The sequence below is a fragment of the Pleurodeles waltl genome, chromosome 1_1 (genome assembly GCF_031143425.1).
Source record: "Pleurodeles waltl isolate 20211129_DDA chromosome 1_1, aPleWal1.hap1.20221129, whole genome shotgun sequence".
Taxonomy (NCBI): Eukaryota; Metazoa; Chordata; class Amphibia; order Caudata; family Salamandridae; genus Pleurodeles; species Pleurodeles waltl.
In genome coordinates, this window is record NC_090436.1 from 57,715,762 (window position 1) to 57,742,369 (window position 26,608).

Below are 26,608 nucleotides of genomic sequence, written 5' to 3' on the forward strand. Positions count from 1 at the left end.
GAGAAACCTATTTGCTTTCGTGTCTGGACAAGCTGCAACAACTGTCATTGACGGGACGGCAAAACCCTAGAATAATCTCGAAAAATCCAATCCGAATCGGTGAAACTGCTGTCCTAGTGAGGCCAGGACTAATGTGCAAACTGAGATTCTTGAAGCGTTCTAAGGGGTGTTCAGCCTTCTCTCCAACCAGCTACTCTGTCAAATGGCATGTCCATGATCCAGATCCGGAAAACCCCTGGAAATCCCCTAGACCGCACCTAAGCCTGTCGACATTGCAAGACAGCATTCCCCACAGACTGAGCAATGGTGACAAAAAGTCAAGAAACAGACTTGAGGATCTGTTTTGATGCACCCCGACCATCACTCAACAGGTCAGATAATTGCCTCTTGATATGTTCTGGCAGGCTTAAAAACATAAGTTTCTAGAAGCAAAAACTTTGTGAGCCAAGGCATTAAAATCATTTGATTCCTTATTTGTGGGAGATGCAGCCCAGATGTTTGGATCCGTTTCTGAACCAGACTCCCTGATGGTGAGGGGGGGACAAAAAGTGCAGGTAACCCAGAGAAGGCCTATGGGTTTAGCAATCTGCCTGTGGACTGCCAGGCCAGGAAACTGTTTCTCCCATTCAGTCATTATACAGCCTTTGAGAGCCTCAGTAAACTGAAGCAAAGACTGCAGAACTTGCGGAGGATAACAATATTTCTGTCAGAATGTTAGATCTCACTGCCACAGAAAGCAATTCAGTTCCAAGGCCTGTATTGCGTTTCAAACAACTATTTTGAAAGTGGATATTTCCTCTGAGGCACAGCCAGAGTAGTAGGAAATGTCCCCATCTGGAGACGTATGCAGGCCACTGGCATTAAGTCCAACCAAATGCCATTGTCACTCTTGTAAGGAGCCAGGAGATGATCAGTTTCTGATCCATCATCCTCATGTGGACATAGTCTTATCATTCACTGATAAGGCATCATAATCTGAACCAAAAATCTCCAAGCAGGTAACCTCTGGGCCCGAGGGGTGTTAACAATATGGTTCACCTAAAATATTTTCATTGAACTATATCACATGGGTGTTACTCTACCCCTCTCATTCCCTGGCAGGCGTGTGAGTCAGCTCCATTGGCAGTGTTGTAATCGACTTTGAAAACGCTGCAGAAGGAGGGTCTCAAACAAATGGGGGATGGCACCCTAGCTGTTTTTTTTTTACTTATTGGGTGCCTGGGAGAGAGTTCATAGAGGTGGTTTAAAAGTCACTCAGGTCGCCAAGCCCACAGAAATTGACACCTCTTTGGGAAGTAGCATGCAGGGCTGCAGAGTTGTCCTGAATAGGTCCCGCCTGGCTAACCAGAATCCCTTAACCCACATGGAGTCATCTGAAGGACAAAGTCTGTACCTTCAATTCGACTTGGCAAAATAACCCTCTTGCCAATCCTTCAGCTCTACTTTTATTACATGTAAGTCACGCGTAACGTAGGCCCTAGAAAGCCCACAGGCCAAGGTGCATTCTAATTAAAAGGTTAGTACTTTTAGATTCTAAATTAATTTTTCACTACTGGGAGACCTCTCTCTCCAATAGGAAAACACTGGATGCTTATTACATTTAATGAGTGCTAACTTTTGATTAGGAATAGATAACCAGTTTCCGTTTTGTGCCTGAGAAATTGCAATTAAAAATCCTCTTTAATGGTAAGGTCAGATTTTAAGATACAATTTTGAAAATGCAATTGTTTACAAAGAAAGCATTTGCCTGCCCCATTTGGTACCTGCAGCCTGTTCCTTGGTCACATGGCCAGGTGTAGTTGGCATCTGCACTTTGTTTATTCCTCCTAGCAGTCACACAATAGAAGGACTGAGTGTGTCTGAATGGGCCATCACTGGCAGAATTTGAAGGGGGGGGGAGACCTGGGCACACCCTTACTTGCAACTGAATAGGCTGTGCCCTGCCTTCACAAAGGACTCGTCAACCCTGCATTGTTCAAGAAGACAGCCAGGGCAGGGGAAGCAGAAGCTCAAGCACTTCAAAGGAAATTCTCTGGAAACGTCTCCGACTTTAAAGAAAGCACCAGATATAAAAAAAGAGGATCCTCAGACACATTCTTCAGTTCACTATCTGGACCTGCGGAAGGACTCTCAGTGGACTTCATGTTGTTGACACCTGCCGTGTACTATACAAAAGTGCTTTGTAGCAGGTGGAAGACCTGGTTTGCTGCCTGAGCCCTGTTCCACTGCTTGAACCCAGGGACTACCAGAGGGCTAGTTGGCTGGCCTTCTGATCAGAGCCTTGGGGACAGAAAACACCCTAATCATCCTTAAACCGCACCTGGACCCAGCCTGAGTGAAATTTTAACTCCCCAAAATGGTGCCCCTCCAGTCTTCGATCCCTGGAGGTGGTGATAAAGGTGCCCAGATAGCCAAAAACCAAAAATCAGGACTTAAAAAATGTTTGGCTAAAATCTGCCTTGAGAGCCAAGAGGAGGCTGGAACCAGCCTGCTCATCTAGTCTCCCAAGGTGCATCACCAGTTGGCCAGACTTTGCGGTAGCTCCTGCTACACTCTTCTCCTCAGTAGAAAATCCTATTCAGCGGTCCTTAACCAAAGGGGTATCCGGTCTCGTGGAACACTCGTCGGCTAGAGCCTCCAGCTTTGTTCGGCTGGAAATTTTCAACTTCTAAAAAAGAGACTAAGCCCATATGTAGAAATCTTCACCACACCTTTGTCCAGCAGCACCCCAACAATGACACCTCCTCCTCGGACACTGCCTGCAGTATTGTCCTTATGAGCTTTACCTTCTCAGACAACTTTCTGCTGAAATATCTTCTAAGTCTGAAGGTAAGCACTAGTTTTTAACCTTGAGCTTTAAAAAATCTATACTCCAGTCCCTCTGATTGGATTTTTGTTGTTTTGCTGTCAAATTATTTACTAAAAATGTACTCTATTTTTCTAAATAGTTATTGATTTTTTCTTGAATTGTGCTTTCACTTTATTACTGTTTGTTTGCTGCATAAATACTTTACACATTGCCTCTAAATTAAGCCTGGCTCCTTTATGTTTTTTTTTTTTTTTTAAACAACCCAACTCAATCAACAACCCACAATTTCTCACAAGAAGTCTGTAACTTGTGCATCCCATGCTCATACTATAGTTGCCTCTACTGGTTGTATTTCCAACTGCAACATCATACTTTCCAGTTCTGGTCATTTTAACCTCTGCTTTTTCCTCTTCCAGTTGGCTCTACTGGTTGTATTTCCAACTGCAACTTCATATTGTCCAGTTCTGGTCATTTTAACCTCTGCTTTTTCTATTCTCAAAGGCAGGAGCCCCAGCTGACTTCCAGTTCACCACTATGCCTATTTTTGGCAATATTAGGACCTTGTCTATGAACTTGTTTCTAATCTTTTTATTTTTTGGTCATAACAGTTTCTAACCAGAAAATTTCAGTCTTCAACAGGCCAGTCTTCCCCATAGCTTTCATGAGTCCACTTGTTATTGCATTCTAGTAATCTTTTATTACTGGGAACCTCCACAATTGTGGTAGAAATCTGCCTCTCTGTTCCTGCATCACAGAGAGGCTACAGTTTGAGAGGAATATATCTTCGCAATCTACTAGGTGTCATGTGTGTCCTGTGCAGGACATTTCTCAACATTTTAGTGAAGTAGTTAAGAATTAACATCCAATCTGTCTCCTTTAAGTCAGTGCCCAGGTCTTTAGCCCATTTTGATTTTAGGTCTTCCAAATTTAAAGTCTAGCAAACAGAATTCTTAATGCGACAGTAGTTTCCCTCTGTTCATACCCTGCATCCATTGCAATGCCCCTACCAGACTTGAGTAAGTCAAGCACTGTCTGTGCCATTATACTGTTCAAAGTCAGAAAATTGTTTGACCATTCAGACTTCATATAGATCACCTACTGCATTTCAAGATGCCATCCGTCCATTTCATTATCTGGCTAAAGGAGCAGTGTCCCTCCACCGTCAACGACATCTTCCACCCCTCTACACCATGCCACTCCTACTGAAAAACCCACGTCTTGCCTCCTCTTAGATTATATCCTTACTCAGCTGTAACCCTTGCTGCCATGGCATTGTCCTTATCCTCCATTGAAATGCCCTTTTGTTGTAAAATGCTCATTAATTTATAACAAGGTCCATGAGCTATAAGTTAATTACATACAACCACATAGATTTCCTATTGGTCCCCTCTTGCAGCTGAAGGTACAATATGGATTATGCCTCGCTTTTGACTATCAACAAGCAGTATATTTTCCTGCTTAAGTTTGGACTTGACCAGGAAGAAGGAGATGCTTTCTGCATACGATCTGGGAATGCCATCTCATAGAACAATACTGGAGCATGATACTGACAGAATTGGGGAGGGTACTGGGGTAGTCTTCCCTGTGGATCCTCAATATGTTTTACTAGGTATTCCCACAGAAGTGGATCTACTGGTATTCTACTGGTATTAGCGAAAAGGAATACAGGCAAACACCAGGGGCCCCTGAAGTCCCATACCTGCAAGAATGGAAGGCTCTAATGGATTTGTACATTGCAGCTGAGAAGATTACATCTAAAGCCAGAGGGAGACAAAGGAAATGCTATAAAATCTGGGGTTCCTGGATAAAGTGTTATGATTTAGAATCGATGATGGATATGCAGGAGTCCCCTGCCAGGCAGACTCCCCATCACAATTCCCCGCCACCGGACCCTGTCTAATGGGAGCTAAATATCTTGCTATATCGATGTACCTATATGTGAATTTAACACTGTGATAATATTGAAACATTTCCTCCGCTTTATTTTTTATTGTAGGTTGGGTGCAAGTTTTCACTGTTTGTTGTTTATCTTTAAAATAATAAGGTTTTTTTTTGTATGTATGAACTTGGCAGACCATGTCCTGTGAAACAGTGCACAGGCTGTCACCTTTAAATGCCCAGTATACACTACATCTTTACAATAAAGTATGTTCAAGGTACCCTGTTATTCATTATTATGCTAATAATGGACGTTCACTCTTGGCACTCTCGATTAAACCCTTGATGTTATAGCTGCTGTAAACTGACTGGACAGTAAGGAGCCTACTGGTCATGTTTGGGAAATAATCAGGATTGTAACTTCCTATTGAAGTTGGCAGTGATGTCTGTATAAATATGCAACGGGAAGGAGTCCAAAAGTGTACTCCTCATATCTAAATGTTTTTGCCACCAAACTTCAACATTTTGGAACTACAAGAGGAAGAGGATGGACGAACATAATATCAGGGTACGGTTAAACGATTCTTTGACCCAAAAATGCAGGACCATAGCCGTGAATGATTAAGGTATTCAGTTACGGTCTTGATTTGCATCCGCCTATGAACTGGGAGGCAGTGCAACTGTCGAAGATCACACATGATGTGGTCTAATGTCCTCAGCACGAGCACGTTTTGATGCAGATGAAACACATGCTTTACCCAGATAAACGGAGTACAGTCTGGATACGATGAAGGTATTTCTGGGCAGGATCTTCTGAGGAAACTTTAGGAGGGTAAAAATTGGAAGAATTCTTAATAGAATGCCACCTGATGGTCAAGAGACGGGTTTGATTCCAACATTGTGTCTGGATTGTGCATTGTTGAGATTAACATTCCTCTGCTGTAGTCACTGCTTCTGAGCTTAATTGCGGTTTTTGAAGGAAACAATTGTAAAAAGTTATCAGCCATCCACATCTGTACCTCTTAGTACATGAGTGCTATTGCTAGCCTTATCTTGGTGCTATTAAACAGGATATGTGCGTCATCTGCATGCATACACAGTTTTATATCATATTTACCCATCAGATATGCTAAAGTACACATGTAAAGATTAAATGGGAGTGGGGCAGACAAACTGCTGGGGATATCCAAACTCACCTGAATACATTTGTTTGTAAAATTGGACTTTAGTCCTCACATTCAAAATTGAACTGATACCTTAATGCACTCCCTCTAAAAGGAGTAACTTTTGAGGTGTTGTGACAGAGATAGATCTCCTGTCTGGCACTGGGGAGCTTGTACCTCTACCTTTAAGTACCCATAGGAAGATGCTGCGTTTGTGACCCATACCTCAGCATACACAACGATCATGTACGTGTTTTGAGGCATTTCCATGATATGATATGATGCAAGATCCACAGTAGGGGAGGGCACACCATATACCCTCTCCTTCTAAAGAAAGTGATTAATGTACTTCACTGGGCTGTGAAGGACTGATAATGGTGAAAGCAAAATGATTATAGCTACAGGACAGGCCTTTTTTCTCTGTTGCCTGCTTAGGAGATCAGTCTACCGGCATCGCTGGAGTTTTTCAAATTATTCAGCAAGAAGAACAAGTTACTTACCTTCTACACTGTCTTACCTGGTTCTAGTTACAGATTCCTTACCTTATAATTTTCCCCAGGTGTCAGTCTGGATACGGAGACTTTTAATGAGCAGTACCCCTGCATATCGTTACGTGGTGTCGGTCAGATCCAAGACAATCGTTGGCCTCATGCACACCGAATATGACATCACAGAACCTATATAGATGCCACCCCGGCACACTGACGTCAGTTTCTTTTCACGACTTTCCATGCTAGAAGCAAAGAGGCATGAAGAACACTGATCACTGGTGCCTCAAAACCAGGACACTGAAAGGGAAGCCCCTGTCCCTAGAAATCAGTTAGCAGAGTAGGGAGGATGAGTGAGTTGATAAGGAATCTGCACCTAGAATATGTCACTACCAGATAAAGCTTTACCAAAGTTAAGTAACTTGTTCGTCTGACAGAGACTTCTAGTTGCAGATTCCTTACCTTAGAATAGATACCTAACAACACCATCCCCGGAGGAGGGTCTGCGAACCAAGAACATACTAGAAAGTCCTGCAGGACCAAACGGGCAAAGTACCCATCCCTACGGACCTGACTGTCCAGGCAGAAGTATTTGGTAAACATGTGCAGGGATGCCTATGTTGCTGCCTGACAGATGTCAAGGACTGTTGCTCTGCTAGAATGAGCTCGCAAACCTTCCGGGGGTTGCTTTTTAGTGAATGCATAGCACATTTTAATACAGATAACAGCCCATCGAGAGATGGTTTGCTTATACACTGCCTGACCTGTCTTCGCACCCACATCCCCAACAAAGAGTTGATCATCCACCCGGAACTCTTTGGTACGATAAAGGCAGAATGACAACTCCCTTTTGGAGCCAGGCGGTGGAGTCTCTCCTCTTACTTAGAAGGGTGCATAAAAAGTAGGCAGGGTGATGGATTGTCCTACACCAAAGGACATGACCACTTTGGGCAAAAAGGAGACCCTGGTGCAAAGCACCACTTTGTCATGATAGATGAAAAGCTAGAGTGGCTTAGATGACAATGACTACAGATCACTCACTCTACGGCAGATGTGATGGCCACAAGGAAGGCTTTTTGTAATGTCAGAAGACTAAGAGGACAATTATGAAGCGGCTCAAAGCGAGGGCACATTAAGAAAGTAAGAACCAGATTCAAATCCTATTAGGGCATTATGAATAGTGATGGAGGAAACATATGGGTAAGACCCTTGAGGAATTTACTAACGAGAAGATTTAAATAAAGAGGGTTGGCCAGGTTATCTCAGAAAAACAGAGATAGCAGACAAATAACCTTTGCGAGTGCTCAAAGCAGAGCCCTGCTGCTCCAACAAAGTATACACAAGAGGACCTTGGAAAGAGGGGGAAAGGGAGGGGGGGCTGATAGACTTGTCTGTGCACCATACCACAAATTAGTTCCATTGACGGGCATATACCGTTTTGGTGGATGGACACCTGGCTGCAAAGATAACGTCACAGACTTCAGGCAGGAGGTCAAAAGCTGTCAACTGCCACCGCTCAATCTTCACGCAAGAAGGTGGAGATTAGACAAGTTCGGGTGGAGAACCCTCCCCTGCTGCTGCAACAGAAGATCCTCCCGAAGAGGCAGTCTGATCAGAGGACCAAAGGCCATGCTCAATAGCTCGGGATACCAGACTCCTCATGCCCAATCCAGAGCCACAAGGATTATTTGGGCCAGGACATTCTTCATCTTCTTGAGAACTCTAGGCAGAGGTGGTATGGGCAGAAAGGCATAATAGAGGCCAGAGCTCCACTCGAGACAAAAAGCGCTGCCGCGCGAGTGCCGCCTTGGTAACTCCAACTCGCAAAACTGCTGACATTGTGCGTTCTCTGTGAAGGCAAACAGATCTAACCAAGGCTCTCCCCACTGCTGAAAGAGACCTTGCGCCACCTTCAGATGTAGACGCCATTCATGATCGACCATGCACTGATGGCTGAGTTCGTTAGCTCTGGCATTCAGAGGGCCCTCCAGGTGTTTAACCATCTGGAAAATACCCTGATGTTCCAGCTATGTCCAAAGGCGCAAAGCATCCGAGCAAAGTGTCCACGACCCCACCCCGCCCTGCTTGCTGCAATACTACATGGTGGTGGTGTTGTCCGTGAACATCTGCACTACTTTCCCTTTGAGAGAGGCAAGAAATACTTTCAATGCCAGTCTGATCCCCCTGAGCTCCAAAAGACTGATGTGGAGCCCGGACTCCGCTGGAGACCAGACGCCTCTGTTCTCCACCTCTCCCATATGGCCGCCTCATCCCAGGAGTGATGCATTTCCAGCACTGCCAGTCTTCGAGGTAGATAAAGACAAACCCCCGACCTGTGCAGATGAGCTGCGACCAGCATCGTCAATTTGGTGAACACATGAGGGCTGCTGGTAAGGCTGAAGGGGAGCATGGTAAACTGCAAAAATGCTCATGGCCTACCATGAACCACAAGTAACGTCTGTAGGCAGACAAGACGGAAATATGGAAATCAGTGCCTTGCAAGTCCAATGCTACCATCCAGTCTCCTAGGTCCAGGGCAGATAGAACCTGAGCCAGAGTGAGCATTGTGAACTTCTCCTTCCTGAGGAAGAGATTGAGCGACCGGAGGTCTAGGATGGGGCAGAGGCCTTTGTTCTTTTTGGGTATCAGAAAGTAGCAGGAATAACAACTATGAACTGCTTGTGGCACAGAGACCCTATATGGCTCTCTTGGCTAAGAGAGCTGCAACATCCTTTCAGAGAAGTGAAAAGTGAACCTCCGTCATCTGATTGTAGGATAGTGGCATGGATGGAGTAGTCTTGAAGGGGAGGGAGTAGCCCCTTCTGACTATTTGCAAAACTCACCTGTCTTACATGATGGACTGTCAGCGGGCAGGTGATGACAAATTCTGCCTCGGACTGGTCCCTGGTGGGGAAACGTCAGATTAGGAAGGGTTGAAGGCTGCCGAGGGGAGGCAGTGAACTGGCTAGACCGCTGGCTCCCTCATCCATGAAGATGTTTGATCCCAAGTCCCCGGCCAAGCAGAGGCTCGGCAGCATGTGTCACACAGTGGCTGGAGGGGAACGGGCATGGCAGGACGCCCCTTGCGTAGCCACAAAAGGGGTGAAAAGTAGACTAAGAGGGGTGGGGGGAAACTACAAGGCTCAAAAGCCTGGCTGTAACCCAAGACTCCTCAAAGCGCTCGAGCACTAAGTCTGCTTCGTCTCCGAAGAGATGGGTGCCATTGTGTATGGAAGTTACTATCCTTCACAGGTTTTCAGGAAGGTGCATGGACAGCACAGCTTTCCTGGGTGCTCTGAATTGGCTTGATACTGAGAGAAGACCCTCACCTCTGACATGTAACAAAGACCATGGCTTGACCAATCTGAGTGAAAATCGCCAAAATGATAAAGTGCCCAGAATGGGTCACAGAATGGAACTGCAGAAATACACAAAGACTATTTATCCTAAATAAATAGCCAGAAAAAGCTGAAACAAACTTCCAGCCACATTGCAAAGATATCCTGACAGAGTTGGGGTACTGACCACCACCAACCCTTGACAGCACATCAGAAGTACTGAAGGTGCTGTGCATGAAGACGACATTGCACAGAAGAACTGATGGCTGTGGGAATCTCAGCCGACTTGAGCTACTACTACTGCAACACAGGACACGGCCAGCACGAAGTACTGTGAGGAACGTCTTGGGGCCTGAACAGGTCTCTCCACTAGAGGAGGCACTGGCACCTGCGGCTGAGGGTGTCCTGCAATTCAATCGGAAGTGAATTCCACTCAGCGATCCAGTGCCAAAAACAGATGAAGCACTATAAATACCACGAGCATCAGAGGTGGTCAAACTATCAAGAAAAACTCCAAATGACAAATGAAGCCCAAGATTGTCAGGAAGAGTGTCAATGCTGAGACACAGGGTGAGCATCTGTTTCTTGGGGGTTGGGGAAGTTTGAGAATGGGCCTGAGGAAGACACAAGAAGCAAGACCTCTATGACTGTGATCTCTACTAACCCCAGAAAACCTCAGACTTGCTTGTGCTGGTAATGGCATGACAACCTGATATTATGAACGCTGGCACTCATCACATTAAGAAATGTAGTCACCTGGACCACAGACGGGGCCACGTCACTCTCACAGTGGGAAGTAGGCTCACTCCGATTGACAGCAACACGCACAGGACCTACCTGCAGAGATCCACTGCAGAAACTCGCCATAAACGATATAAAGGTAATGTGTCACTACGCCTGAGATGCACTCTTTCCACCTGAGACAGTGTGTACCTGTTTTGCGAGTAGGGGAAGAGCAAGTCCACAAGATTCACCTGCAGTAATTTCCACTGAGATTTCCCCAAAAGGTTAAAGGCGAATGCACATTGCCTTATGAGATTATCACCAGATCATGGAAGGTACTGTTTCTCTTACGTACCCTTAACAAATGCCACCCACACTATGTTTCCAGTATGTGTGTATTAGTAAAGTGCTGTCGTTTTTTTTCTTAAGATGGCCCATGAGCTATCAATTGTTTCTGGAAACATATTGAGTGCTGAGTCACTAAACCCACACTACCTCACTGGGTAAACATTGGAGTGCTCAACTTCGGCACCCTGGGAGTCTATATTCCTGAACTGACATAGCACCCCATCCTCAGACCATCTACCACAGATGTCTCAACAACCTCTTTACTTGTCTGGGATGTCAAACCTGTTTTGATCTCATACGATAGTCATGCTAATTCTGAGTGTGCTTGGAGCTCATATGTAACCACCTTTTCTGATAACTTAGCAGAGTATGGAAACGAGGAAGGCAGTCTGAAATTTGCTGGGTTGTTCATGCCAAGCGTGCTTTTCAATGAAGAGGGAGTATAATGATTTCTAAATGTTGATGGCAAGATGCCTTTGATTAAGGAGCTATATATCACATCTATCTATACTAAGGCAACAGCATCTTTGATTGAACAAAGTAATACATGTAGTGGAGGTAAGCATTCTGTTGTGTGGGTGAAGAAAGTGTGACCATGAATGAGGTGTGATTGATTTCAAAGATTTAACAGTAGGCGATGGAGCCAGTGCTGGGCACATTTTGATGATTAACCTGTTTGGACTTGGTAGGTCAGGTATTAGCTTCACTAAGCAAGCAGTTGGGGGTGGGTGTGAAGAACGGGGTCAATCATCAGGAGCCTTTTACAGATCAGACACTTCACAAAATGACAATGTCTCATTCACAAAGCAATGAGAATAGACAAAGCATTGAATTACAGGACAATCCATCATGAACTACTCACCCTCCTTTAAACCATGGTGGTTTGGCTGGGTCACCGTCATCTTGGGTCTGAAATAAGACAGAATGCAGAGTTTGGCATACGGTTTAGAGAAGTCACACATCAATCACATGTTGTTGAGGAAGGCCACGGCTGACGACACACTGACATGGCTCATGCAAGTGATATAACCAGCACATGCTAAAACTCGCCTCCAGCAGGAATCACAGGGACTGACGATATGAAAAAGCAGTTGATGACACACGGACAAATGTCTGGCTGTGATCAAAAACATCTCACAAGGCCTCTGCAGAACCTGTTCTGTGCGCTAGCTTTTGTATCTAATGTTCTTAAACTCAATAAGACACCATTACAGAAGTTACAGTACAGGAATGACATATGTGCTGCCCACCGACAGGTGATGGATCAGAGCTCAAGACATTACTCGATTTAATCACCAGATGACGAAATATAGAGAAAGGTAGAGCATCATCAACACACACAATAAAGGATTTTAAAACAGTGTTGCTTGCTTTCTCTTTAAAGTGCAACCACCCTTAAGGGGGCATTAATTTCCTGCCATGAATCTTAACCAACACCACAAACAAAGCGTATTTTCAGCAAAGATCCACAAATGGCTCGGCTACAAGATCCAGCTGCTACCCTGCACAAGGAATGTGTGGTGGACCAGCATGGGGCTCTCACAACTCATGGCTGACACTAAATAAAAGTAAGTGATGGATGAATAGCCACTGCCGTGACCCCACTTCTCAGACTGGCACACCTGGGTAGATCTCCTAAGCCCCAAGAGTACCCTCTTCGAAGAAAAGAAGAGTGGGTAGGTCTCACTCCTCACCACGAGGAGTTATGTTCGTATAGATAAGGAGTGTTAGGGGTCAGACAACCATGTACATGTAACTCATCTACAAGGGAATACGGATTGCCATCACAGCCCCTAGAAAGAGCTGACACATCCAGTTCTCGATAGGTTACAATAAAAGATAATTTATTATGCATTATTTGTCTATTTGTACATAAATCTTGTGTATCATCAGAATGATGGTAATTATTACGTAATCTCAGTAATATTAATATAAAAAAAGGGAAAATTAGAAATACCTCAAACATTTTACATCACACAGTCCTAATCTCTCCATTAGATTAAGTCTAGCATGTTCCCTATCTACATATTTTTTATTAGCCTCAGTACTGGCTGACTGGTTATTAGAATCCCCTAACTATTTATACATGGATCCATGTATCCCGGCATACCTCAGAAGCAGCGGCCACTGCTGCAAAACTCATGGGGAGGGGCTGGGGGACGAGATGAAAATAAAAAGATAAATAAAATAAAACACACTTACCTCGATGCCTCTGTTCCTGCCGCTTCGCTCGTCGCTCCTCTTGTGGTGTCCCAGCATTCACTGCTGGGACACCAGCACAGGCTCCCCAGCAATCCTGGTGCTGCTTTCATGCTGAAGCTAGCATGAAAGCAGCGCCAGGATTGGTCTGAACAGGTTGTCCAGCCCTGGGGTCTGTGCAGTTTCTCCAGCCTGGCTGTTAAACACAGCCGGGCTGGAGAAACCTAAGAGCGCATGTGTGTTTGGCCGGCTGCTACATGCGCACTTAGGTGCACTCTTTCCCCCTCCCCCTCCCCCCTTCCACAACCAGAGGCCCAGCCCGGCCCCTCCCTGCACTACTGACTCAACCGGCAGCAGAAAAATAAAACGAGTTTTGGTTTATTTATCTGCTGCAGGCTCAGCCATAGTGAAGGAGCCGCCCCTGCTCAGAAGGTGAACCAGTCTGCAGTTGGATAGCAGAACATTGGCTTGTCCCTGCAACAATTTTTCATTGTGTCTGCCCCACCGAAGTATTTTGTACGCTTTATACCTTCTCTAAGTGTGATCTGCAAAGAGGGAAGGACTTACATCAAACTCCTGTGCAGATACTCATCTTCTCTCCGGAAAAGTAGCAAAACTCAATTTGCATTAGTACATGGATGGCAGGCTAATGTCATTTTATTTTCTTCCAAGCCTGATTTTTGTGAGGTCGGACGGCCCTGAAGCTCTATTCATTTGCCGAAAATTTCAGTTCTCTGTTTTATTAGCATGACTAATGTCAACTTGGAGCTCTGGGTAAAAAAATGCAATCTTACACATTGTAACCTCACCAATTCAAAATATTAGTTTTCTAGCCCTAACCCTGATGCACACACACTCTGAAGAAGTACTGCTCTCAAGCTGGCATACAATCAGTCCTGACTTGTATCCAACATGTATGTTACCAGGAAACCCTGGTGACCCCAACACCACACTGGGCCATGGGCCATGTAAACGTAAAGTGCAGTTCCAGGAGTTTTTATATGGAGAAAGCAGCAGATTTGCTGAGAAGAATAAACTGGATTTTAAAGTGCACACTTGGCCAGGTCAAGTGATGAGGGCCTTCAGACCGGTGGAGGCGAGTGTTCAACAACCTATGGGTTGAATGGTCATGGATAGGAATCAAATACACATTTCAACTCCACCATTTATAGGCAAAATCAGCGATCACCTTCTCAATGAGACGGCTTCACTCGCTTTCCTGGCTTACATTTCTGTTAGAGTGTGCTTAGGAAAGATCTGAAAGACGAATGTAAATGGCAGATCCCACTACCACTGCGACTAATTATTCAAAATTATATCTGCCCATCCAACTGCATCTTTCACTAATTTCAGCAACAGTAACGGCTGATGCAGCGACAAGGGTGTTCACGAGCGTTCAGTTCTCTGTGCATCTGTTCATGGGTGACTAAGACTGAGTACTTGCGTACAATGACTCTGTACCGACAGCATAAGGTACATGACAGCGCGCGGTAGACATCGGTAAAGTCTGCTTCAGAGGTAAGTGCAAGAGTCCGTGGTATCGCTTCCAGTGTGCAAGCTTCATCTTCAGAACAGAAATCTACATGACAGACTAACAAAGTGGGGTCCTCAGCACCTAGGGGCTCAATTCACAACCAGGGAAGTGTAGGCGTGCACCTACGAACCTCACAGGCGCTCTTATTTTTTCTGATTTACAAAAATGAGAAGCATTTGCATGACAGTCAGCCCGCAATGTATGTCTGTGGATTTCATGAGAACAGGAAATCCTCCCTTGGAAGTTTACAGAAATGTGCGATTCCACACTGCTCCGCCCCCCAAACATCGAATTTGAATGAGATGAATCCCTTTCCCTGGACCCTTAAAAGGGTACTTGAGGCGCTCTCCAGCGCTCAGTGTACCCCGGGACACTTCCATATTATCAGCAATGTCCTGCACTTAGCCCACACCAAAGACTACAAGTGGCGGACTCTGCACAAAAGCGCCCCAAAAACCCACCCAGCCGATTCTGTGCTTCGGTATCTGCCCTTTGAGGGTACAAATGATACCTTTTATGCACCTAGACTTACAGCAGACCTTTCTGATCTCAGAACTTTGCTTTGGACCGAAGACAACAGAGGCACTCGGAACTTCGTCAAATAAGTTCCTATTGCAAGAGCTGTTTGCTTACAACATGGACTTCTTTTGACTACTGTAAAGGTTCACTAAAATTAAACAAACTTTTAAAAGGTGAAGAAAGCTTGAACAATTTGACCCACTAGAAATACAAAAGGTAAAGGCCAGTCAGAGTATCATTTACCACAGATTCAGTCCTTTTATCAGTTAAAGAATTGCAGGAGGTTGGCTTCTGATATATGCGATGTAAACCCAAGTGAGTCTCCTGGCTAGGCAGTACCACTAGGACTAGACGTCATGACTACTTCAAGATGGTTGCAACACTGAGCAACACTTCAGAGCGCTACAGAGCGGCTAATGAAGAACTTCTGTATTCGCTGTGCTTAACTTTCTTCTGCTAATGGCATCAGCTGCTTTCTTAGTGTGTCATGGTAATTACCTCTTGCCCGCCTCCTCCTCCTCCTCCTCCTCATGTGTCCCAGGATACAGGTGCCACTAAGTGACTGCACATGACACCAGTTTACAGACAACCCACTCAGGAGTTACAGGTGTTTCCTAGAACTCTAAGGAAAAAGAAGCTTTCGAGTGACTCCGAGCATCCCACTGGGGAGCGGTGCAGTTGGTACCTTACATCATTTATAGAAGTAATGGGCATTTCTCGCGCTCTTTGTATTTCACATCTCCTCATTTTGTAAGTAAGGCATTATCAACTGACTCTGTATGGGATTCCTAGGTTTATGCTGGTTCATGAGCCATTCTCGTGTCTGGGGACAGCGGGGACAGCTGTGACAAGTACGGCTTGCATTGGGGCTTGGTGGCACTGCCTCCTTCAGTCCAACAGGCTGACGCAGCATCCTTAAATATGGTCCTTTATCCATTTTGTGGTGAAAATAATGTACATCTGCATGCTGTGCCCCTTAAACATAAACGATTCCACTAACATTCTTATATGTGCTTTCTCATCCTCTTACCACCATCTTTGCATTTCTCAGGATATCTGTCTTTTGCTTCCACTAGTTGCTCTTGTCGCTGCTGTCCTTGATTTGATTTCCGTTACTGGTTTTTATTACACACTGCACACATTATATGAGAAATATAAAGCTTCAAAATTCTGCAACAAACAATACAAAAAGGTACACAAAGACTGACAAATGATAAGAAAATAAATTCGAAGAAAACCCCCATAGCACAAGGGTGTGGGCCGGGGCGGAGGCTCGCCGGGAAGCATCTTCCATGAGCTCCCCAGTCAATCAATACATGAAAACGGCATAGAACAGTACGCTGAAGTCAGTGGAGCATCGAAACAGTGAGAAACATAACCAGACTGAAGCTTGCAGGCAGACTGAGATGCACTTGTGTGAAACCAAGATGGCCGCCCGTGGCTCCGCCGAGCAAGAAGAACCCGACAACTAAACTGAGGCAGCAACAACCGTTGACAAACTCCCCCTTAGTCTTAGAAACAAGCAACCAGAGGAAACACGTGGGGTCAGAGTCACTTATGGTGTGGGGCTCCAGTGGCTATACTCCTAGAACTGCATGGCACGGAGGCGGGGGAGGGCCCTGGAGATATCGGGCTGAAGACCCTGCACAGTTACAGGTGCAACAAATAAAGCGAAGATTCCCTCTAAACTTATACCTCAGCTGCACAGGGGCACACCAAAAAAATAAAAAAATTAAAATAAAAGAGGAGAGGAGCAACACATTTGTGTGAACTCAAAATGGCAAACCGGGGCTCCGCCGAGACGCTGCTGTAGCACCTCAGCAGACGCGCACCAACAAGAACTCTGCCACTTCATCTCAACAGCAAAGGATCAATGATCACGCTGGGGTGCAGGTCAACTGGGAGATTTGAGGCTCCAGGGGGTCGCACCAGTGAAAAGACGTGGTGCGAAGGCAGATGAAAGCCCCAGAAACGTTGGGTTGTTAACTACCAAAGGTGATAATAGGACAAAGAAGAAAATCCCCAGTCCATTTGGCAAACCCGCCAAAATGGGCCTACACAAGGCCAACAGAAAAGCGCCTTTTAAACTCCAAAGCAGCTCCCTTTAGGCCCCAACATTCTCGACCATATCTACAGTCTATAAATAATCAGGGGAAAGGACGACCAGATGCTCCATCAAAACACAGCCCTGCAAATTCTTCTCCTTCGGCGTCATTACCTTATCTCATGCAAAAGGCAACACGGCTTCCAATAGGGCACAAAACCCTAAACCACCCTCCATAAAAAATGTTCTAGAAATCCAACATATCTCGATCACAAGGGGGAAGGAACCGCAATAACCCACCCAAACAGTTGAATGTCAAGGCCTTCAAGCACCTGCCATCAAAGAAGATATAAAACGCTTCTGACAGATTTGCACAAAGATATCATGTAAGGAAATGCCTCCTTGGCATGGTTGCCCCCTGACTTTTTGCCTTTGCTGATGCTATGTTACAATTGAAAGTGTGCTGAGGCCTGCTAACCAGGCCCCAGCACCAGTGTTCTTTCCCTAACCTGTACTTTTGTATCCACAATTGGCAGACCCTGGCATCCAGATAAGTCCCTTGTAACTGGTACTTCTAGTACCAAGGGCCCTGATGCCAAGGAAGGTCTCTAAGGGCTGCAGCATGTCTTATGCCACCCTGGAGACCTCTCACTCAGCACAGACACACTGCTTACCAGCTTGGGTGTGCTAGTGAGGACAAAACGAGTAAGTCGACATGGCACTCCCCTCAGGGTGCCATGCCAGCCTCTCACTGCCTATGCAGTATAGGTAAGACACCCCTCTAGCAGGCCTTACAGCCCTAAGGCAGGGTGCACTATACCATAGGTGAGGGTACCAGTGCATGAGCATGGTACCCCTACAGTGTCTAAACAAAACCTTAGACATTGTAAGTGCAGGGTAGCCATAAGAGTATATGGTCTGGGAGTCTGTCAAACACGAACTCCACAGCACCATAATGGCTACACTGAAAACTGGGAAGTTTGGTATCAAACTTCTCAGCACAATAAATGCACACTGATGCCAGTGTACATTTTATTGTAAAATACACCACAGAGGGCACCTTAGAGGTGCCCCCTGAAACTTAACCGACTGTCTGTGTAGGCTGACTAGTTCCAGCAGCCTGCCACAAACCGAGACATGTTGCTGGCCCCATGGGGAGAGTGCCTTTGTCACTCTGAGGCCAGTAACAAAGCCTGCACTGGGTGGAGATGCTAACACCTCTCCCAGGCAGGAATTGTCACACCTGGCGGTGAGCCTCAAAGGCTCACCTCCTTTGTGCCAACCCAGCAGGACACTCCAGCTAGTGGAGTTGCCCGCCCCCTCCGGCCAGGCCCCACTTTTGGCGGCAAGGCCGGAGAAAATAATGAGAATAACAAGGAGGAGTCACTGGCCAGTCAGGACAGCCCCTAAGGTGCCCTGAGCTGAGGTGACTCTAACTTTTAGAAATCCTCCATCTTGCAGATGGAGAATTCCCCCAATAGGGTTAGGATTGTGACCCCCTCCCCTTGGGAGGAGGCACAAAGAGGGTGTACCCACCCTCAGGGCTAGTAGCCATTGGCTACTAACCCCCCAGACCTAAACACGCCCTTAAATTTAGTATTTAAGGGCTACCCTGAACCCTAGAAAATTAGATTCCTGCAACTACAAGAAGAAGGACTGCCCAGCTGAAAACCCCTGCAGCGGAAGACCAGAAGACGACAACTGCCTTGGCTCCAGAAACTCACCGGCCTGTCTCCTGCCTTCCAAAGATCCTGCTCCAGCGACGCCTTCCGAAGGGACCAGCGACCTCGACATCCTCTGAGGACTGCCCCTGCTTCGAAAAGACAAGAAACTCCCGAGGACAGCGGACCTGCTCCAAGAAAAGCTGCAACTTTGTTTCCAGCAGCTTTAAAGAACCCTGCAAGCTCCCCGCAAGAAGCGTGAGACTTGCAACACTGCACCCGGCGACCCCGACTCGGCTGGTGGAGACCCGACACCTCAGGAGGGACCCCAGGACTACTCTGATACTGTGAGTACCAAAACCTGTCCCCCCTGAGCCCCCACAGCGCCGCCTGCAGAGGGAATCCCGAGGCTTCCCCTGACCGCGACTCTTTGAATCTAAAGTCCCGACGCCTGGGAGAGACCCTGCACCCGCAGCCCCCAGGACCTGAAGGACCGGACTTTCACTGGAGAAGCGACCCCCAGGAGTCCCTCTCCCTTGCCCAAGTGGAGGTTTCCCCGAGGAACCCCCCCCTTGCCTGCCTGCAGCGCTGAAGAGATCCCGAGATCTCTCATAGACTAACACTGCGAACCCGACGCTTGTTTCTACACTGCACCCGGCCGCCCCCGCGCCGCTGAGGGTGAAATTTCTGTGTGGACTCGTGTCCCCCCCGGTGCCCTACAAAACCCCCCTGGTCTGCCCTCCGAAGACGCGGGTACTTACCTGCAAGCAGACCGGAACCGGGGCACCCCCTTCTCTCCATTCTAGCCTATGTGTTTTGGGCACCACTTTGAACTCTGCACCTGACCGGCCCTGAGCTGCTGGTGTGGTGACTTTGGGGTTGTTCTGAACCCCCAACGGTGGGCTACCTTGGACCAAGAACTGAACCCTGTAAGTGTCTTACTTACCTGGTAAAACTAATCAAAACTTACCTCCCCTAGGAACTGTGAAAATTGCACTAAGTGTCCACTTTTAAAACAGCTATTTGTCAATAACTTGAAAAGTATACATGCAATTTTGATGATTTGAAGTTCCTAAAGTACTTACCTGCAATACCTTTCGAATGAGATATTACATGTAGAATTTGAACCTGTGGTTCTTAAAATAAACTAAGAAAAGATATTTTTCTATATAAAAACCTATTGGCTGGATTTGTCTCTGAGTGTGTGTACCTCATTTATTGTCTATGTGTATGTACAACAAATGCTTAACACTACTCCTTGGATAAGCCTACTGCTCGACCACACTACCACAAAATAGAGCATTAGTATTATCTATTTTTTACCACTATTTTACCTCTAAGGGGAACCCTTGGACTCTGTGCATGCTATTCCTTACTTTGAAATAGCACATACAGAGCCAACTTCCTACATTGGTGGATCAGCGGTGGGGTACAAGACTTTGCATTTGCTGGACTACTCAGCCAATACCTGATCACACGACAAATTCCAAAATTGTCATTAGAAATTGATTTTTGCAATTTGAAAAGTTTTCTAAATTCTTAAAAGACCTGCTAGGGCCTTGTGTTAGATCCTGTTTAGCATTTCTTTTAGAGTTTAAAAGTTTGTAAAAGTTTGAATTAGATTCTAGAACCAGTTTTAGTTTCTTAAAAAGTATTCCAACTTTTAGAAGCATAATGTCTAGCACAGATATGAATGTGGTGGAACTCGACACCACACCTTACCTCCATCTACAGATGAGAGAGCTAAGGTCACTCTGTAAACTAAAGAAAATAGCAATGGGCCCCAAACCTACCAAAGTACAGCTCCAGGAGCTTTTGGCAGAGTTTGAAAAGGCCAACCCCTCTGAGGATGGCAACTCAGAGGATGAAGATAGTGACTTGGAGGGAAATTCCCCCCCTCCAGTCCTACTTAGGGAGAGCAGGGCTTCTCAAGCCCTGACTCCACGAATAATAGTCAGAGATGCTGGTTCCCTCACAGGAGGGACCAACAACTCTGAAATCACTGAGGATAACTCCAGTGAAGAGGACATCCAGTTAGCCAGGATGGCCAAAAGATTGGCTTTGGAAAGACAGATCCTAGCCATAGAGAGGGAAAGACAAGAGATGGGCCTAGGACCCATCAATGGTGGCAGCAACATAAATAGGGTCAGAGATTCTCCTGACATGTTGAAAATCCCCAAAGGGATTGTAACTAAATATGAAGATGGTGATGACATCACCAAATGGTTCACAGCTTTTGAGAGGGCTTGTGTAACCAGAAAAGTGAACAGATCTCACTGGGGTGCTCTCCTTTGGGAAATGTTCACAGGAAAGTGTAGGGATAGACTCCTCACACTCTCTGGACAAGATGCAGAATCTTATGACCTCATGAAGGGTACCCTGATTGAGGGCTTTGGATTCTCCACTGAGGAGTACAGGATTAGGTTCAGGGGGGCTCAAAAATCCTCGAGCCAGACCTGGGTTGACTTTGTTGACTACTCAGTGAAAACACTAGATGGTTGGATTCAAGGCAGTGGTGTAAGTAATTATGATGGGCTGTACAATTTATTTGTGAAAGAACACCTGTTAAGTAATTGTTTCAATGATAAACTGCATCAGCATCTGGTAGACCTAGGACCAATTTCTCCCCAAGAATTGGGAAAGAAGGCGGACCATTGGGTCAAGACAAGGGTGTCCAAGACTTCAACAGGGGGTGACCAAAAGAAAGGGGTCACAAAGACTCCCCAGCAGAAGGGTGATGAGACAACCAAAACTAAAAATAGTAAAGAGTCTTCTACAGGCCCCCAAAAACCTGCACAGGAGGGTGGGCCCAGAGCCTCTTCACAAAACAATGGGTACAAGGGTAAAAACTTTGATCCCAAAAAGGCCTGGTGTCATAGCTGTAAACAGCATGGACACCAAACTGGAGACAAGGCCTGTCCCAAGAAAGGTTCCACTCCAAACTCCCATCCAGGTAACACTGGTATGGCTAGTCTCCAAGTGGGATCAACAGTGTGCCCAGAGCAAATCAGGGTCCACACTGAAGCTACTCTAGTTTCTGAGGGTGGGGTGGATTTAGCCACACTAGCTGTCTGGCCGCCTAACATGCAAAAATACAGACAGCAACTCTTAATTAATGGGACTAGAATAGAGGGCCTGAGGGATACAGGTGCCAGTGTCACCATGGTGACAGAGAAACTGGTTTCCCCTGGCCAATACCTGACTGGAAAAACTTACACAGTCACCAACGCTGACAATCAGAGAAAAGTACATCCCATGGCAATGGTTACTTTAGAATGGGGAGGGGTCAATGGCCTGAAACAGGTGGTGGTCTCCTCAAATATCCCAGTGGACTGTCTGCTTGGAAATGACCTGGAGTCCTCAGCATGGGCTGAGGTAGAGCTAAAAACCCATGCAGCCATGCTGGGTATCCCTGAACTGGTGTGTGTGAAAACAAGAGCACAATGCAAGGCACAGGGTGGAAAAGTAGAGCTGGAGTCTGGAAAAATGGCCCAGCCTACCAAGAGAACAGGAAAGTCAGTTGGGAAACCAACTGCAACACAGCAAAAGAAAGGGAACCTCTCTTCTCAGGAAGAAGTTCTGCCCTCTGAGGGAACTGAGCCTTTGGAACTTGAACCTTATCAGGTTGAGCTCTTAGGCCCAGGGGGACCCTCAAGGGAAGAGCTGTGTAAGGGACAAGAAACCTGTCCCTCTCTTGAAGGCATTAGGCAGCAAGCTGCTGAAGAGTCCAAAGGCAATAAAAATGGAACACATAGGGTCTATTGGGAAGATGGGCTCCTGTACACTGAGGCCAGAGATCCCAAACCTGGTGCCACTAGGAGAGTGGTAGTGCCTCAGCTGTTCAGAGAGTTCATCCTAACATTGGCCCATGACATTCCCCTTGCTGGACATTTGGGACAAACCAAGACGTGGGAGAGGTTAGTCAACCACTTCTACTGGCCCAATATGTCCAACATGGTTAAGGAGTTTTGCCTCTCCTGCCCCACCTGTCAAGCCAGTGGTAAGACAGGTGGGCACCCAAAGGCCCCCCTCATTCCACTTCCAGTGGTGGGGGTGCCCTTTGAAAGAGTGGGTGTGGACATAGTTGGTCCACTGGAACCTCCCACAGCCTCAGGAAATATGTATATTCTGGTAGTAGTGGATCATGCTACCAGGTATCCTGAAGCTATTCCCCTTAGGTCGACTACTGCCCCTGCAGTAGCCAAGGCCCTCATTGGTATCTTTACCAGAGTGGGTTTCCCTAAGGAGGTGGTGTCTGACAGAGGTACCAACTTCATGTCAGCATACCTAAAGCACATGTGGAATGAGTGTGGAGTGACTTATAAATTCACTACACCTTACCATCCACAAACTAATGGCTTAGTTGAGAGATTCAACAAGACATTAAAAGGCATGATCATGGGGCTCCCAGAAAAACTCAAAAGGAGATGGGATGTCCTCCTGCCATGTCTGCTTTTCGCTTACAGGGAGGTACCACAGAAGGGAGTAGGGTTCTCACCCTTTGAACTTCTGTTTGGTCATCCTGTAAGGGGACCACTTGCCCTTGTTAAAGAAGGCTGGGAGAGACCTCTCCATGAGCCTAAACAGGACATAGTGGACTATGTACTTGGCCTTCGCTCTAGAATGGCAGAGTACATGGAAAAGGCAACCAAAAACCTTGAGGCCAGCCAACAGCTCCAGAAGTTTTGGTATGACCAAAAGGCTGCACTGGTTGAGTTCCAACCAGGGCAGAAAGTCTGGGTTCTGGAGCCTGTGGCTCCCAGGGCACTCCAGGACAAATGGAGTGGCCCTTACCCAGTACTAGAGAGGAAGAGTCAGGTCACCTACTTGGTGGACCTGGGCACAAGCAGGAGCCCCAAAAGGGTGATCCATGTAAACCGCCTTAAGCTCTTCCACGACAGGGCTGATGTCAATCTGTTGATGGTAACAGATGAGGATCAGGAGGCAGAGAGTGAACCTCTCCCTGATCTTCTGTCATCAGACCCAAAAGATGGTACAGTAGATGGAGTGATCTACTCAGACACCCTCTCTGACCAACAGCAAGCTGATTGTAGGAGAGTCCTACAACAGTTTCCTGAACTCTTCTCCTTAACCCCTGGTCAGACACACCTGTGTACCCATGATGTGGACACAGGAGACAGCATGCCTGTCAAGAACAAAATCTTTAGACAGTCTGACCATGTTAAGGAAAGCATCAAGGTGGAAGTCCACAAGATGCTGGAATTGGGAGTCATTGAGCGCTCTGACAGCCCCTGGGCTAGCCCAGTGGTCTTAGTCCCCAAACCTCACACCACAGATGGAAAGAAAGAGATGAGGTTTTGTGTGGACTACAGAGGGCTCAATTCTGTCACCAAGACAGATGCTCATCCAATTCCAAGAGCTGATGAGCTCATTGATAAATTAGGTGCTGCCAAATTCCTAAGTACCTTTGACTTGACAGCAGGGTACTGGCAAATAAAAATGGCACCTGGAGCAAAAGAAAAGACAGCATTCTCCACACCTGATGGGCATTATCAGTTTACTGTTATGCCCTTTGGTTTAAAGAATGCCCCTGCCACCTTCCAAAGGTTGGTGAATCAAGTCCTTGCTGGCTTGGAGTCCTTTAGCACAGCTTATCTTGATGATATTGCTGTCTTTAGCTCCACCTGGCAGGATCACCTGGTCCACCTGAGGAAGGTTTTGAAGGCTCTGCAATCTGCAGGCCTCTCTATCAAGGCATCCAAATGCCAGATAGGGCAGGGAACTGTGGTTTACTTGGGACACCTTGTAGGTGGAGGCCAAGTTCAGCCACTCCAACCCAAGATCCAGACTATCCTGGACTGGGTAGCTCCAAAAACCCAGACTCAAGTCAGGGCATTCCTTGGCTTGACTGGGTACTACCGGAGGTTTGTGAAGGGATATGGATCCATTGTGACAGCCCTCACTGAGCTCACCTCCAAGAAAATGCCCAAGAAAGTGAACTGGACTGTGGACTGCCAACAGGCCTTTGACACCCTGAAACAGGCAATGTGCTCAGCACCAGTTCTCAAAGCTCCAGATTATTCTAAGCAGTTCATTGTGCAGACTGATGCCTCTGAACATGGGATAGGGGCAGTTTTGTCCCAAACAAATGATGATGGCCTTGACCAGCCTGTTGCTTTCATTAGCAGGAGGTTACTCCCCAGGGAGCAGCGTTGGAGTGCCATTGAGAGGGAGGCCTTTGCTGTGGTCTGGTCCCTGAAGAAGCTGAGACCATACCTCTTTGGGACTCACTTCCTAGTTCAAACTGACCACAGACCTCTCAAATGGCTGATGCAAATGAAAGGTGAAAATCCTAAACTGTTGAGGTGGTCCATCTCCCTACAGGGAATGGACTTTATAGTGGAACACAGACCTGGGACTGCCCATGCCAATGCAGATGGCCTTTCCAGGTTCTTCCACTTAGAAAATGAAGACTCTCTTGGGAAAGGTTAGTCTCATCCTCTTTCGTTTGGGGGGGGGTTGTGTAAGGAAATGCCTCCTTGGCATGGTTGCCCCCTGACTTTTTGCCTTTGCTGATGCTATGTTACAATTGAAAGTGTGCTGAGGCCTGCTAACCAGGCCCCAGCACCAGTGTTCTTTCCCTAACCTGTACTTTTGTATCCACAATTGGCAGACCCTGGCATCCAGATAAGTCCCTTGTAACTGGTACTTCTAGTACCAAGGGCCCTGATGCCAAGGAAGGTCTCTAAGGGCTGCAGCATGTCTTATGCCACCCTGGAGACCTCTCACTCAGCACAGACACACTGCTTACCAGCTTGGGTGTGCTAGTGAGGACAAAACGAGTAAGTCGACATGGCACTCCCCTCAGGGTGCCATGCCAGCCTCTCACTGCCTATGCAGTATAGGTAAGACACCCCTCTAGCAGGCCTTACAGCCCTAAGGCAGGGTGCACTATACCATAGGTGAGGGTACCAGTGCATGAGCATGGTACCCCTACAGTGTCTAAACAAAACCTTAGACATTGTAAGTGCAGGGTAGCCATAAGAGTATATGGTCTGGGAGTCTGTCAAACACGAACTCCACAGCACCATAATGGCTACACTGAAAACTGGGAAGTTTGGTATCAAACTTCTCAGCACAATAAATGCACACTGATGCCAGTGTACATTTTATTGTAAAATACACCACAGAGGGCACCTTAGAGGTGCCCCCTGAAACTTAACCGACTATCTGTGTAGGCTGACTAGTTTTAGCAGCCTGCCACAAACCGAGACATGTTGCTGGCCCCATGGGGAGAGTGCCTTTGTCACTCTGAGGCCAGTAACAAAGCCTGCACTGGGTGGAGATGCTAACACCTCTCCCAGGCAGGAATTGTCACACCTGGCGGTGAGCCTCAAAGGCTCACCTCCTTTGTGCCAACCCAGCAGGACACTCCAGCTAGTGGAGTTGCCCGCCCCCTCCGGCCAGGCCCCACTTTTGGCGGCAAGGCCGGAGAAAATAATGAGAATAACAAGGAGGAGTCACTGGCCAGTCAGGACAGCCCCTAAGGTGCCCTGAGCTGAGGTGACTCTAACTTTTAGAAATCCTCCATCTTGCAGATGGAGAATTCCCCCAATAGGGTTAGGATTGTGACCCCCTCCCCTTGGGAGGAGGCACAAAGAGGGTGTACCCACCCTCAGGGCTAGTAGCCATTGGCTACTAACCCCCCAGACCTAAACACGCCCTTAAATTTAGTATTTAAGGGCTACCCTGAACCCTAGAAAATTAGATTCCTGCAACTACAAGAAGAAGGACTGCCCAGCTGAAAACCCCTGCAGCGGAAGACCAGAAGACGACAACTGCCTTGGCTCCAGAAACTCACCGGCCTGTCTCCTGCCTTCCAAAGATCCTGCTCCAGCGACGCCTTCCGAAGGGACCAGCGACCTCGACATCCTCTGAGGACT

At 46.8% G+C, this 26,608-nt stretch overlaps 1 protein-coding gene across 2 annotated transcripts in view; it reads right to left on the bottom strand.

The window, feature by feature from the left end:
• UNC13B (unc-13 homolog B) overlaps nucleotides 1–26,608 on the bottom strand; it is a 1,359,370-nt gene that overhangs the window by 525,833 nt on the left and 806,929 nt on the right. For both annotated transcript variants that reach the window (XM_069212466.1, XM_069212457.1), the window contains exon 11: nucleotides 11,610–11,656. In XM_069212466.1, the coding sequence (XP_069068567.1) occupies nucleotides 11,610–11,656 (47 nt within the window). The remainder of the gene's footprint in view (nucleotides 1–11,609; nucleotides 11,657–26,608) is intronic.